A 16,461-nucleotide genomic window follows, 5' to 3' on the forward strand; every position below is an offset into this window, starting at 1 on the left:
ATCGGTGACTACGCGTATAATATCGCACGTATCTATATCGGTGCGTTACACTGCCACAGTTATGCGTATGTATTTAGCAATCGGTGCAGAATGTTGTGACTGAAAACCAGCGTGATATTAAACTCTTTTCTTTTAGATACAAGGTGATCGATTTTAGGAAAGGAGAAGAAGATAAACCACACTTCCTTGGATTCCTCGATCCATGTACAAAAAGCGTCTTATTTTCTTTATGGAATCGGAACATGTGAAAGGAAGCTATTCGTTCATCGTTAGAAATCCTGATACGAGTTCTGCCGATGGCGGACTCATTGGAACACGATACGCCAAAGGCGATGGACCATTTGTCCGCCATGATGAAAGGGTCGTTAAGTAACAGGTACTGAGATTGCTGGTCCGAATATGTCGCGGTGGAATGCGTGGTCCAAGGAAATGCGAGGGGTGAGCTAACGAGCGGAGGTTCTTCAGCCTCCGTCGGTTTGGGACTTGAGAGCACAGCGCTAGTTCCTGGGACAAGTATTTCCGGAATCGGAGTCTACCAACCGCATACGTATAGTGAAGAGTGCGCAGTTGCCTTGATCGCAGTTGAGGCAACAGTGGGGAAATTGGTGGTCACCGATTGGTGCCCCACCGCTTTTGGCGCAGGCGCAGTCGCCGTTGGGAATTCCTTCCCCTCGCCCCTCTGGGCACGCCCTGAGCCAGTAGCCGACGCTGTTAGTGCCCCCACGCCCCAAACAACCCTCTGAAGAGAGAGCGTACCGTAACAAACTAAACTTCTCGTGAAAAGTTGAGCTGCTTCTACTACGCCCTACTGCTATTATAGCAGGCTCTGTCTCTCGTCCGTTTGTCCGTCTGTCCGTGTGTTGTTCGCTCCGTTTCGCCCGATCGCGCGTTCGCCCGTGCCCCGGTCTCGCGTACATACGTACCTACCACGCGGGGTAAAAGCCAGGATTAAGTAAGGCTAAGGAATAAAGACTCTACCTGCACCTATATACACTTCGGAAAGGCCGAAACGTTATCTCTGATAATTGTCTGTGCTGGTTATCCGATTCGACGAGTGCTTCGTTCCCGTTTCTTTATTTTCTTTATTACATTTCCTTTCGTCAGTTTTGTTCTCTGTGACTTCTCCGTGGACCTCCTTTATTCGGCAATTATCAGCCTTGAGTGGATTCCGGATTTGTGATACTGTGCGCCACTCACCGCATCGCCGCAAGAACTCAAACCCCAAGATACTGGATACTCATGCAACAAACTATTCGCACTAAAACCCAAGCACAACGATCCAGGATTACCAAGCTTCACACCTTCGTCCAATTTCTACTGCACTGAAGCTGACTGATCACGGAGAACGAACATAGGTAGGTTGTTTCACGTACTCGGTTTATACATCAAAAATGTTACAGTGGTTACTCGGTTCCTTGATTGTTCACCCTAAGACAACATCTCGGTTAATTCGCTCTTGTTAACAATTCACACGCGAATCCACAACAGCGTTGTTCTGCACTTGGCACATTAATTGTAAGTAGGTATGTATCCATTCGACGTCGGGTTATCGTGATGTTTGGTGAACCGTCGGTCAAGTTCAAGTCGCATCCGCAGCCTCCTGGTTGACGGCAAGGGACGACCGTCTCGCGGTAGCTCGCGCGCGAATTAGGTACGTGATTGCAACAGCAGCAGTAGTAGCAGCAGCAGCGGAGCCGAGGAAAGCGGAGGCAGGACTCGGGGCGCTATCCGGCAGAATAATCTGCTTACGGTAATCTTCTTGGATTGCCCCTGCTACGCTCTTCCTGCCTCTCCCTTACGGTTCTCGCGGTGGACAACCGGCCAAGAACCGGGACAGTCGCCTCGGTTCCATCCACCGTCGCAATGTCGTATGGACTACCTGGACCAGGACGCATTTGGAGAAGTAGTGAGAAGAAGAAGAAGAAGAAGAAGAAGAAGAAGAAGAAGAAGAAGAAGAAGAAGAAGACGAAGAAGAGGAAGCCTGAAGAGAATCGGAATTAGAAATTCGGTACCGAAATCAATCGCGGCGAGGATTGTCACCTACGTGAAGGTGACGAAGGTCCGTTGGAGGCGCGTCGGAACAGAGGATTTACTTGGCTCTACAAGACTCGGGAATACTTGGAGAGTTTATGCTTATGAGACGCCCGACGACGTTTGGAAGGCCGAAGCTCCGCGAGGATCGAGGCGCGATCCCATATCTCGGGTGGATGGTTTCTAAAAGAACCAGCTGAAGGAGGCTTTGCTAGACGAAACTGACTCGACCACCCAGTTTGGGGGCAAAACCGAGCCGCGTTCATGATCGTTCGAGTCCTATATCCTCGTCCTCGTTCGCGTGCGAACAAAAAACCCAGCGAAATTGGCTCCGACGGAATTACAATGTGCCGTACGGACAACAACGTTCCAGGATCTCGAACCCTGCGTGCATCTGTGTGCCAGGTATACATAGATATCTTACGTATACGTTATATACAACTCGGTGCCGTTTCCATAGGAATTAAGTTTTACGCTCAATGGATCCGCAACAACGGGGTATGAGTTCAAATTGCATTCAATTCCCTTGGGGTATTAAAAAGAATTGTTCGGATTTAAGGTGGTATACATGGGGATCGAAATACATAGGTTACGGTCTATTAAAAATCTCGCAGTCCGTTCGTTCGTCTTCTCCTTACCGTCGGTACCACGGAAGAGAGAAAAATCCGTTCGGGTACGGTATGAATAGTTTCGTTGTTGTCCTGTAAGAGATAATAGTAGTTCTCAGAATCATTTGACGTCTGGTTCAAACCGAACCCGCATACATTGTACTGAAAAAGATAAAAAAAAAGAAAAAATAATAAACAAATAAAATAAACATTCAAACGCCCATGAAGCATGAAGACGATGAAAGGTAACATGCAACAAAAAAGAAAAAGGAAACATGATTGCACATAGCGAGTTTAAATTATTGTTGTGGGCAGTTAGTTATCGAAAAATGTTCGCAGTCGAAATCAAGGATGCCATGGCTGTGCATAGGGAACGCAGACTCGACTGATCACCCTGCGTAGCTACACCCACGCCTCCACCCACTCGATGATTTAATACCTACGGCAGCCCAGCTTACGCGGGAGCACGGTGCAACTCGACTTTCTTGAGCATCCTCGAGTAACAATGCATGCTCGTTGAGCAAACACTCGCGAAAACAATGTGCGGTTCTACACTAGTCCGGGAGTCTTTACTGACGGGAGGGGCCGACAGGTACCTCTCGGTTTTTCCAATAACCACGAACGTCGGTGTCCGCGTGTATGGTGCAGAATCGAAGAATCATTCTTCGGTAATGATATCGGACGGACGGTAGTGGACGATCAGTGCCCCATCATGCTTTGGTGATCCATAAGTCAGCACGCCACGATCCACGCCGTGGTCATCGAGGCGTGATGTCAGGCCACATCATGGCAATAACAGAGATTTAGGAGTCGTTAGCCCGTTGGTCCAGATACACTCGACGCGTACTCGTTCATTGGCAACAAAAAGAGTGTTTGCGGTTGGGTCTCGGCGGGGGAGCAGGCCGGCTGAAAGTGGAATCGATTGATCGGTGAGAGGTGCTCGTCGAGTCGAGACCAAAAGAAACGACCCAGGGAAGGTCCAGTGAACGGGGAGAAGAGAGACCCTCGAAGGATTTTCAAGAGCCAATCCTTGAGGCCCGCCCCACGGTAGCTTGTAGCAAGTGTAGGAGGAGGACCAGGATCGAAAAGAGAGGCGAGATGCTGGGGGGTTTGCGAAAAAATAAAGGGCAGCTCGCGCCTCGCCGATTTCACGGTTACTGCACAAGAGAGAACTGAAGCACCACTTCCTGCCATCGCGTTCCCTAATTCCTTCTGTCGAGTTTTTAATATAACCGACCAAGGCAAAGAGAGACTGTGCCGCGGCCCACACGAGTGCCCGAAGAACAATACTTTATTAAAAAGGGGGACCGCAACTTCAACATCGACTTCACCATTTACAGTCCGCCTACCTTTACACTTTGTACAAAACAAACCATGCGTGGTTTATTGCTAGAATCACGACTCGCGCCCCTGCGTTGCTTGGTGCACACATCTGTACCCACTGCTTGGCTACCACCATTCGTTGCGTGGTCTGTTCGTATCGGTCCAACAAAACGTCGTCACACGATCTTTACGATCTCTACAAAGTCCAAGTCGTGGATGAGGAACTATGTTGCAGAAGACATTTTTCATTTGTACCCATTGATATCTGGGTATTTCGATACCTTCCGAAGGATTTGCAGCATTTAACGATATTCCCATGTTGAGAACAGTACCAATCGATGGTCTTGTTCAAGTACGATTTTGTCCAAGCTTGTTCGCACTTTCATTGGTCGTGTTGTCGTAAAGCTTCTAGAAAGAGACAAGAAAAATGTGGACGTAACGATATCGGAATGCGACGGGTGTTGATTGAAGGAACTGCGAATGCAAATGAAAGTAATTAAAGTGATCCGAAACACGTGTGCGACGTCTGAAAGCCGACATGAGAGGTCTGCCGGACATCTGTGTCGGGAGAAAAAAATGTCATAGCTGGCCTCATTGCGTCTTACAGGTGTTCGGTCGAGGTATCGAGTGCCTGTATGGTAGCACTACGTCACATATTCTCATATAATTTCGTTGCATCCTGAAACGGAGGTGGGAAAGCAGATGCAGTCGATACGGAGCCAGAACCCAGGAGCGAGATGGCGTCGTCGGCGAAGATCCACTCCGAGTAAATATCTATGTTGGAAAAATAGCGTTTCGACTTCGTAACCGGAGAGGATAAAGCCCGGATCAAGCGCGTCCGGGACGCGGGGCGCTGCATCCACCGCGCCAAAGCTGAGGAATCGTGTTGCAAGTCGGGGATTATCCTGCGTCGGGCATCGCAGCTGCCATTCGTGCCAACGACGACCAACTGCCCGCGTGATCCTCGCTCTAAAATCGCCCCCCAGGCGTGCCCCAAACTCTAAACGTATCTCAAAAACGGCGCCCAAAACCCACTTAACCACTAAACCGCTATGTCTGACTAAAGATTTCCCAGTTCCAGGGCGGGACGTCGAGCTCGCCGACGTCTCTGTGACTGGGCTGACAACGGGGACCGGAAGTGGCGGTGGTGATGTGGCCCAACAGCCTCGGCGGGGGGGCAGGTTGCGCCGGGGGCGGAGGCGGCGCCGATCTCGGCGGACTCGCCTCGTCCACCGCCTCGGCTACCGACTTGTTCGGTCCCGCGGGCTTTGGGGCCTCAGCCGCCGGGCCTTACGGGGCCCTGAAGACCAACCCTTACGTCAGCGCCCTGGGTATGCCGCCGATCGAGGCCCTCCACACCAGCATTGGCTACCCCGGTTGCACAACCGCCGGTGAGTCCTACTACTGTGAGTGCCGAATTTCAGCCCTACTAATTTCATCCTCAAACATGTCATTTTATACACGCGCTGTAATGTTTAAACAATGTAGGGGTTGTGCCTAGTCATGAGGCCGAGAAAAACGTTTTTTCAAGGATTTTTCACGAAGAGACGTTTCGATTTGTTGATATAAAAATTTGAATACATATTGGGGGGTAACATTTAACTTTGTTCTGATATTTTTTATTTGTAAAGATTATAATTTCTAAAGCTGCTATAGTCGAACTCTGGGAGCACCGCTAAAAACAGGCGTCTTGCGGTGAGCAAGATATCTTCGGACTAAATCGTCCGAAATAAGAAAACAAAAACGACTTGCTTAATATAAGGCATTATTTGGTCTTTGGTCGAAGGAATAAGCAAAATATTAATTGTTAACAAAACGGCGTGTTCTGAAAAAAAAAATCGATCTTCCATAGAAATCCACGCCTTAATTTGTTTATAAAATGTAAAATATTTACTGTCGAGAAAAAAGCTTCGATCAAGGAGTGAAAAATATATTCGTAAAGCTTGTGTAAAAATTTGAGACTAATCGGTTCAGCCGTTTCCGAAAAATCTTGCTCACTGACTTTGATAACGTAGTTTTGAGAAAAACGCGTTCAAACTTTCACAAGCACTTTCAAACGCTTCGGGGCGTTTTTGCAAATGTGCGCGTAACTTCGACAACGTTTGTCGGATCGACGTGAAATTTTTTGTGCGTATACTTGAATATATGTAGGTACTTTACGAAAATGAAATTAAAAAAAAATCGATTTCTAAAAAACCGTGACTATGTATAACCCCTCAATACCTAGGTGGCAGTACAACGATAAGCAGCGTTCGTTTACCTGACGGCTGATCCTACAGTAATTGCAGTAATTCACCCGCCACGGGCATTTTAGCCGACACCCTCACCGACGATCGCTCGTCTGATTTTATCTGATCGTTATCTCGCGTCTTTTCGCTTCCATGTCTGTATAATAAATCGCTGACATACAGGGATATTTATACGCGTCGATTCGTATCGGTGACGAAGCAGTGAACCATTTAGTCCGTATCGTTCCTTCTACCCTTTTGCTTTGGTTTTTAATCTTGATGCCAATTAACGTCGGAAAATCGACTTCTTTATAATTGTGTGTTCTTATCTTTTTGATGTCGAAGCTTCGTTAGTAGTCACGAGTACTGGCGGTGATCAGCCGTTGCGTAGCCTGATACAGATCATTAATCACGATAGTAAGTATCGTCGCGAAATTTTGATGGTGCACTCGTACCGACATAACTATGACGATAATTGGCGCGATACAGATTCAGAGAAACACGTTTTCAAGTAGACAACTGCTCACCTTTTTCCAACTCACTCTCATTCGTGATTCGTCATTTCTGAAGGTAACCCTCGAAAGCAGCGACGGGAACGAACGACGTTCACAAGGGCTCAGCTGGACGTGCTCGAGGGATTATTTTCGAAAACTAGGTATCCGGATATTTTCATGCGCGAGGAAGTCGCCCTCAAGATCAATCTACCAGAGTCAAGAGTTCAGGTTCGTATTCAACTTTCATAAATCCAGTGGAACGTATCATTTTTCTACGTAGAAACGTTTTTCCCAAGACACGAATACACAGTTTCTCGAACATTGATTAGAATCGCAATAATTTCCGTCTTCCAGGAATGAATTCCTGGGTAAACTAACATCTCTACAATCCACTGTCGGAATTCGACGCGCTTTTCTTAATCCTAAAGTACAAATATAATATCCCTACTTTACATTATTTTCGCACGAAGCTTCACGGACTGTTTCACATAGCTCAGTCTTCGCACATCGATGCAACCAAAAAATAGCAATTTGAGTGTTAAGAAAATTTTTAGCGGTCATCCCGCCACGTACATACAGAGATGAAAGCTCGACGCAAAGCCTGCACTGACCTTTGATCTGAAAATTGACTTTTGTTCCAATTAAGCTCAGAAAATATCGAAAGGTTGATCGGAGGTAATTTTGGTAGGATATTTTGAACCCTGAAGGAAAGAACGTGACGCCGTGTCCTCTTCGACACGATTTAACAACGATTTTCAGATTCGCGCGTCCTTACGTATTTAGATAAAGATAAAACGAGATGCGTATTAGCTCGGTGAGATTAGAACCTTAGGCACACCCCGCGCAAACATATCACAGAGGCGTAAGCACAGTAGCCGTGTGTGTACAACGGCACGTGGCACTCATCGATTCGCCATTCCCAGTCGCCGGGAGCTAACTCGATTATCCTGTTAGGTCGCGTTAGAGGAATACCAACCACGCGACGGTCAATAAGGGGCCAGAAATAGGTGCGGGAATCTTTCTCAGCTTGGACGATTCTCGAGTAGGTACTGCACGATGCGTGCACCATGCGGCGTGCAAACGTCGCGCCGGGGATCCTAGAACAAACAAATATCCATCGCCTCATCAGCGACTCGATGCCCGAATTCAGCGTTGCCGACACTGAGAATAATTTCATTTGTTACGGTAACTAGAGAAATTGAGCAAATCAGATGTCGTTGAAAAAACTGTTTGAATATTTGTTGGAATTACGAAAAACGAGGTACGCCTAACCATTTTGCGCTATCGTCGATCCTTTTTTGCTAATTGCAACGCAAAATCAGTTTCTGAGGTTTACTCTGCTTTTTTAGTTAAACAAGGCTTTAACGTCAATTTATTGTTGCACGAGCATTAAATTTTTGCAACAGTTGCAAGAAAATATAGGTTCACAGCGATCGTAATGAGAAAGAATGGTAACGGATACCAGACTTTCCGGTAACAGCTAGAAAACTAATTTTCATTTTCTACCTAGAACTATATTTTTCGATTGTGGTAAAAAATGAAAATAGTTGAGGACTGAGCGGTAACCGGAAATAAAAATTTCTCTCTGTCCACAATAATATACTTCATTTCTTAGTATAGAGATATTAGGAACTTTTTAATATTTAGGACCACCACCAGCTTGTGAGACAAGATCGTTTGAAAATTTCCGACGGTATCTAATCGGTGCATAATTGGTTTCTCAGGAACCTCACAATTGGCTGATTTTTAGTTTGTTGTTTCGATTTCACAGAGCATATTTAGAGACTTCGCTATCAGTCTTGAGATTTCGTCAGACGTCTTCAGATTAATTATCTTCAGATTCCGGCATAAGCGACAACATTTCTTAATAAGAAGAAAACTTTTTTTTCTACTCATTGAACGGACTCTAATTTCTTTAGATTTAAAGAAATTTCTTCAGGGTTGGCAACGCTGTCAGCGTGATCTGTGCCAAGTCGATGAATTCGTATCGCAATTCCAAGGATCTCCTTAATGACGTAGATGATTAGTTATTGGCTTTGGAAACGCAGGCTGGTCGGTTCACAGAGTTCTAACTGTGTATCCCCTCACGCACATATACTTCCAAGAATTCACCATCTCAAGCACCTTCCCATAAACCTCGTAACTTTCCATCTCCAAGTGTTTTTATCCTCAGTCACACTTTCAAATCATCTCATACGTAATTCCAAATCTGCTTTTTTTTCTACACTCAACTTAAACTCCGCATCCTTTGCACATTATTTTCTTCATCCTCATCCGTAACGAAGTCATCTTAATACCGAACGCAGGCACTCCGCAAACTGTAATCTAATCTAATCAAGCTTTACCGTAATTCTCATCAACATCACATCTTGCTTGTTGTAAAAATATACAGTTCGTTAAATTATCGTTATCGCGCCTCAATTTCCACGCACAAGAAAATTACCTGCGACTTAGCTGGCGTTCGTAAAGGTGCCTAATCGTAAGTCGGCTTTCAGTTTAGGGACTTGACCAAGAACACAAGCTCTGGGCGAGTTTGAATATGTTTTCATACTCGCCGATGATGCGCTTCCCTGCACTTTGCCGGAAATTACGTGCGATCTACGTGATATAGAGAAACGCCAAACGTGAACACGGGGAAAGCCGAGTTTCGTTACGAAAAATTAGGTTGCCTGTGACGCCGATCGCACAGGAACCGTGCTACGTGCAGAAATCTATAGCGCCAAGTTCTCTGTTCGACTTTTACCATTAGCACAAAGGCCAGGTGCAGGGAAGAGGTAAAGAGGTCCTGGTCTCTCAGTGGCAACTGATGAGCCCACGATATGCAGCGACACGAATCCCACGAATTTTCTACCCTGCCGTCAATGCGCTCGCTTTCGGTAGCCATAAAAACCCGCCGTTTTGGCATCCCGTCCGTCGTTGCGGCAACCTTCGAGCAAAAGTCAGGGGAACTTGAAATTCCCTCCGTGAATTACGAAGGCTTCCGGTAACGTCTCGCAGTGAAAGTAATTTCAAATCATTGCAGTCGGAGACTGGCAGCGCTTTTCCAGGGTTCGTACGCTTTTTAGAACACGAAATTTCCTGACTTTTCCAGGTGTTCCAGCCTGAAAATGGGATTTTTTTCAGCAACCTTCCAAGATATATACCGCTGATTAACGACAATTTTTTTGCATATCAATACTAATACCTTCAATATTACCTAGTAAGTAATTTACTGTCCGACTACTAATTTACAAACAACAGCCGGCGATTTTCAGTGAAAAAAAAAACGAAAGGAGGTTTGATATCAAGTAATGTACGTGAAAGAACGAGTTTATTTCTTCAAGAAACTTAAAATTCCAATCTTATTTTCGAAATTCCCTGACTTTTCCCTGCTGTAAGAAACTCCCAGAGTTTTCCAGGTTTTCCCTGTGCGTACGAATCCTGTTTTCCGAACCAAGTCTATCTGGTTCTGTGGTTTTTCTCCCAGGAACATGTGCGCTGAGAGAAATTTTTAGTTCCGGTTACCGCTCAGTCCTTAACTATCTTCCATTTTCACCACGATCGAATAATATAGTTGTGGGTAGAAAATGAAATCGGTTTTCTAGCTGTTACCGGAAAGTCTGGTATCCGTTGCTATTCTTTCTCATTACGATCGCTGTTGCTATATTTTCTTGCAACTGTTGCGAAAATTTAACGCTCGTGCAAGAATAAATTGACGTTAAAGCCTTGTTTAGCTAAAAAAGTAGAGTAAACCACAGAAACTGATTTTGCGTTGCAATAAACAAAAAAGGATCGACGATAGCGCAAAATGTTTACGCGTACGTCGTTTCTCGTAATTCCAACAAATATTCAAACAGTTTTTTCAACGATACCTGTTTAACTCAATTTTTCTAGTCACCGTATCAAACGAAATCTTTTCCCAGTGTGACCATTTTCCCGCATCCAATTGCTGTATGGTTCGATTCGCGTGGAAACTATCGTTGCTTCGACGAGTTTATGGGGAAAGTGCATTTCACACGCGATGTGCTGGGATTTTCGGCTCGTTTCACCCCTCCCCGCCCCGTGGGTGAGGAGGGGTTGGGTATCAGGGTAGCCGGGCAGCCTCGCGATAGTAGAAGAACGCCGAGGCCGTGTCGTCGTTCCCCAGCGACAGAAAATCCCGAGAAACCTAAGCTCACCTCCGCGTAACATTGATCGCACGGGGCTTCGCAGCGGCTCTCTGTCTGCGGTCCTGGGGAAAGCCGAGCCGCGTTCTCAACTTAAATTTTCTAACAAAATCAAACGCTCGGTGTTCACGATTTGGCAGAACGTGTTTAAAGCGTGGATTTGCGTAAATTTGACGAATGAAGGATTCGAGGGCACGCGGTGAAACGGAGACGACGTTTCGAGTCCATCTGGAAATTCACAACGTTCAAAATCGTTATTTATCAGGCTTGATGGCGCAACGTAGGTATACAAAACACCTCGACGAAGACCCGCGCGCAAGCTTTCGACTCTTCTGCGTACAGCTTTAAGCGCATTAAACTTCGCCTCGCGCGATTTTCCCGAAACAAAAGAGCGTCGAGATTCTCTCACCTGCTAAACACCGTGAACCGGATGTATAACAACACAAAATTACCCGTCGCTGAATGTTCACTCGAAGTGAGAAACCAAGGATGATATCCCTAGACTTCCTGTTCGGATTTTCACAACTCTTTCGATAACGTCGTTCGAAACGATTGCGGTGAACAACGAGTCGTCTTCGTGTTTTTTAGGTATGGTTCAAGAACCGTAGGGCAAAATGCAGACAGCAGCAGAAGCAGCAGCAACAGCAACAGGAAAAAACACCGAGGTCGAAAAAACCTTCCTCTAATACAGGCAACAATCCTCCCGCCGGAAAAACACCCTCTATTACTGCCGCAACACCCACCCCTGCTGCCGTTGTTCCAGCCACAACGCCACTGTGAGTAAAACTATCACGCCTCGTAATTTGACAACTGAGAAAGCACAAAATTAATCAAAAAAAATCAACATGCATTTTTATAACAACGAACAAAGACATCTATTTTTATTTTTAGATTTTTTTTTTTTACGAAAATTAATACACTTGGAGCAATTCGAGTTTGGGGGCTTTATTATTTACAGTTTTGAGAACGTTGTGTCATTTTTTCATTTAAATTGACAACGAAATGGCGGCAAAGCGCATATAAGCAGCGAACGACTACGAACTGGAGGGCTTTTGCGGTGGCGCATCTCCCGACATCACTGACTGTCCAACTTGTAGCAGATGGAAAATTTTTTCGAGTCAAAAACACCTTTTCGGATTCGATCTCATAGCCCGAATGTTGAGAAAAGAAAATTCGAATTTATACAATTACGAACAAAGCAATGTTGAAAGAATCTTGTAAAAAAATTTTAGGATTGAAATTTAAAAATCTTGACACAAGCTCGAAGCAATGAACAAGTTTTAAAGATTGTGTCCAGATTTCAAGTCGATTGGATAAAAATTGAACCGAGGAATCTGCGCCATCGGATTAAAAACGTTGTCGTTTGCTACTTGTATGCACCATGCAGCCGTTTCGTTATTAATTTCAATAAAAATATTCTAAAATGTTCTTCAAACTACGAATAGAATAAAGCCCTCGAACTCAAATTGCTCCAAGTGTTTTCATTTTCTTAAGAAAAAAAAAAAAAAAATCCCAAAAATATGTATGATTTTAGACCGTCCAAACTGTGTCCCTCACCTTAATCACAAGAAATTAATAGAGTGGTAGATGAAAATTGAGGAATTATCATTCCTCAAAATAAGTGAACTTTTCTAATATATAGTCCAAGTCGATCATCCGTCGGACTTTGAACCCTCAGGCTCTCCGACTCTTAATTAAAGTGTTAGCTTGTATAACGGTAGAACCATAAGAAAAAGCTTTTCCGAACCGTTCGAGCTTTTCGTAATTGAAATCATCGTACCAACGTTGAACCGGAAAGCTCTCGCCAATGGTGTTTTGGCTAAAAAATTATTCGCTGGTAGCAAAAATTCAGAAAGCCCGAAGCTTCGTTCATATCGGTGATATTTCATCTTGGCTTTTGTAACAACACGCTTCTCGAATATGGACAGCCATACTTAACTACCCCATTTGCCAAAGTCAACCAAGTCTACCTTGTATCATCTGACCAACGCTTTTTACCAATCCTAATAAAACGATGAACCTTTACTCAATTTCACTCCAATTTTACGATTACTTGATCATTCAAGACCGCGAGGATTTTCGAATTTTACTTTTCCTCCCTCTCCTTGTATCTTCGTTTTATCGATAATCATCGTTCGCCTGAATACAACCGTCACACAAGCTTCAGCAATTAACCCTTCAACGGCCAAGTCTCCTTTCCGGGTGAAAAAAATCATTCATCTTAATAAAACTGTCTGAAAATTTACAGTTTTTAAAAACAGCGTTCTTCAATTATCATGCCTAAATAAATAGTTTTTCAAATGAAATTATTCCGTGAAAACTTTCTTTCGCGTGCGTTACTATTTTTCAAATGATTTCAGGACTTTTAAATTTAAATTGAAGAAGAAAATAATAAAAAAAAAAAACAACAACAACTGTTTCGTCATCGTAGTAAATATGCTTCAACGGTAATCGAAGGGTTAATTTGAGTGTGAGACCAAAAAAAAAAAGAGAAAAAAACTCCAGAAAATGTACAGGACAAGAAAAACTGACTAAAACGAATAAACTATTGTAGAAGTGGAGGTACCAGCGGTTCGGCGGCAAGTTCACCAGCGCTTTTGAGGGACTCGCCACAATACAAGCCTGCCGGAGGTGCAACGAGTCTGCTTCTAGCTGCTAGTACAACTCCGCCAAGTGTGAGTCGTCGTCCCGAAAAATTTCATACAATTATAAAATAAGTTTGAATTAGCAAACAGCTAAAACATGGTAAAATCAGTGAACCATTTCTCACGGGTTCTCTCGACTTTCTCCCAGGACTCCGGTGCCTTTCGTTCATGGACTAGCCAGGACTCACTAGGCTTTCCATTTCAGTTGGGCGGCACGGTTTACAGCAGCGGCGGAAGCAGCAGCAGTATTTGGAGTCCTGCGGTAACGGAAGGCGGGGGTGGATTTCCCGGTGATCACCAAAGACTGGCATGGACAACGACGGCGAGTCAGCAACAGTGTTACCAGAACTACTCGTCCTACTACACGAACATGGACTACCTGTCACCGGCGCCGCACCAGCTGAACGTGGTAGTAAGTCAGCTCTGACCTTTGGCTTTCGTTTGGTTTCGATAATACTTCAATTACATGCGATTTCCCTATAGCCAGAGGAGCGGTCTTGTAACGATAGAATCAGACGAAACGGAGGCTGTTTAATTAAAGACTTTCCGTTTCCTAGGATGGGGGCGGCAGCGGTTTGGACACAACTTGGAGCAAAACGAGGGACGAAAGTGCCTCGTCTTGGTTTTATAACAGCGCCGGTTGGGGTGATCGGAAGTGAATTTCGGCCTAACATCCGGCTCTGGGTACTACGAGGAAGGCCCAGACACCTACATATCATCGACAATATATTGAAACTCACGCGATCCGAACAAGATATTAACTTTGACGACGGGTAAGAACGAAGGACGGTTTACATTTATGTGAGAGAAACAAAATTTACAACAAATCAAATGACAAAAACAAAATAACACGAGAGAGAGAGAGAGAGAGAGAGAGAGAGAGAGAGAGAGAGAGAGAGAGAGAGAGAGAGAGAGAGAGAGAGAGAGAGAGAGAAATTAACGAAACGCGACTGGGACGAAACTAGACATATCTCCAAAACACAAAAGCGTTCTTTCCTTCGATTTTTCATTTTTACCAATCAACTCGAGACGTATAATAATATGTTGATATAATAAGACGTATTGATGCGGTTAAACCAGATTTTCATTTACCACTAAGTGTCATTATTCACGCGAAAAATGATCGAAAAGAATATAGAGTACTAATGACGTAAAATTTACGAACGCTACGTGTAACACACAACATTGAGCGAAGGCATAGCCGGAGGAAAAAAAGAAAAATCGAAAATTAAAAATATATATATATATATATACATATACATATATAAATAAATATAAATAAATGAATATACATATAAAAGAATATATTAATGTAAATATTATATGAATTACTATTATTATTATTATTATTATTATTATTATTATTATTATTATTATTATTACTGTCATAAGTCAGATATATGTATTATAGGTAAGGTAATTTAATTGAAAAAAAAAAGAAAGAAAAAACAATTTCAAACCAGAATTATCATGTTTGTAAAATGATTAGCTTTTATTAAGAAACTACGTGCATAGTATATATATATATAGTGTATAGGAAGTTAGATCGTATAAAATGTACCGATCACCGTATAAATTAACGCACTCGGCGAACAAAAAAAAAAAAAAAAATATCTTTCAATCAATTAAGTCTAAAGAAGCGATTTCTTTGCTTTGGAGAGTGAAAAAATCGCAAAGAAAACAACGATTTTTGTTTCAGGGTAATTTACAGACATATTACCGAGGAGAATTTAGCATAAAACATAGCGGGGTCTGTGTATTAAAGTACGATTGTATTATACGTAAAATGTGAATCTGTCATTCTAAATATAACAATTATCAGATGCATTCATCGAATCTATACCATCACTCTGACAAGATAATGAACGGAATGAATAAATGAATGGTTAAAATTTTACCGGTATTATGATGTACGTAGAAATTACTAGAAACGAATTAAGTTGTTCGTATAATTGTATTATCCAATGTCGCTGATTATAGATCAAATGAATCATCTTCCCTGCCTAATGCGTAAGACGAGAGAATATAACATTAAACGTGCACGAATTTTAAAGAAAAAGAGGAGGGTGAAAAAACAAAAAAAAAACAAAAAAAGGTATCCGAAAAATCATTAAATAAGTAAATAAAAACCGTAGAGGTATCATGTAAGTATGTGACTGTTTAGATTGTTATTATAATAATAATATTAACTAACAATAATGACGACGATGATGATGATGACGGTGAATGTGAAAATGGCGTCATCGAACGAACACAACGACGTTACGAGATACATACACATTTGTCATTACGTCATGTATGAATTAATATATCAAATTTGAACTGTGTATTGAATTGTTGTACCTATACGTTCCGTGTGGTTAAGTATGCAATTTGTTGTTCATTTGTTATCAATACTAAACACTACGATATTTCCCCATTATATGTACACATTTTAGAATTTCATTAGCCGCTGGAAGCTTTTTTCTCCGGTTCATCGGTCGTCGTATTGACTGCAAATTCTGTTCTCGTCATCTCTTTCTGATCATGTTTAAATTATGCTCTGCGGGCTACCGAACAATTTTTCACAGCAACGAACAAAACGAATAAGAAAATCGGAAAAAGTTCAGCTCTTTCCGTGAGAAACATTTAGTACTATAAAATTTTTCAACCACGTTTCGACTATTTGCAAAAATCTGAAACAAGGTGATGTACGCAAATGTAGGTTTCCTTCTCTAAAGAAAATCTTGGGCGATAATTTTCAATGAAACAGGTATAAATTGATGCTCAAAAAAGCTATTTACTTTCGTATAAATTGATTTACGAAACACTTTTTATGAATTTAAATTGGGGCATGTGACCAAAGGCACCAAATTATACTTTAATTTAATGGCCGTAATTTTTTGAAGCGATTTTGGCTACTCATTCACCACATCCTTGATTCTCTGCGCTAATCTTCCGAAGATAACGCAGCGCTCGTTGAGCTTTTCGGGCCTGTAGTTCTACTC

The 16,461-nt window shown here is 43.0% G+C and overlaps 1 protein-coding gene and 1 long non-coding RNA gene across 8 annotated transcripts in view; one reads left to right on the plus strand and one right to left on the minus strand.

The window, feature by feature from the left end:
- LOC124220147 (uncharacterized) overlaps nt 1-16,461 on the minus strand; it is a 149,326-nt gene that overhangs the window by 71,351 nt on the left and 61,514 nt on the right. The gene's annotated exons all lie outside the window — the stretch shown is intronic.
- otd2 (uncharacterized protein LOC551357 homolog) lies at nt 733-15,626 on the plus strand. 5 transcript variants are annotated; one of them, XM_046628615.2, is made up of 7 exons: nt 733-1,355; nt 5,038-5,368; nt 6,761-6,912; nt 11,418-11,605; nt 13,384-13,504; nt 13,623-13,886; nt 14,032-15,626. In XM_046628615.2, exons 2-7 carry the CDS (start codon nt 5,113-5,115, stop codon nt 14,131-14,133), a joined length of 1,083 nt encoding a protein of 360 aa, XP_046484571.1. In that variant the 5' UTR covers nt 733-1,355; nt 5,038-5,112; the 3' UTR covers nt 14,134-15,626. The 5 variants fall into 5 exon arrangements, with proteins under 5 accessions (XP_046484571.1, XP_046484572.1, XP_046484575.1 ...); XM_046628616.2 differs by having other exon boundaries at nt 13,623-13,883; XM_046628619.2 differs by having other exon boundaries at nt 13,680-13,886.

Source organism: Neodiprion pinetum, chromosome 5 (assembly GCF_021155775.2).
Source record: "Neodiprion pinetum isolate iyNeoPine1 chromosome 5, iyNeoPine1.2, whole genome shotgun sequence".
NCBI classification, from domain to species: Eukaryota; Metazoa; Arthropoda; class Insecta; order Hymenoptera; family Diprionidae; genus Neodiprion; species Neodiprion pinetum.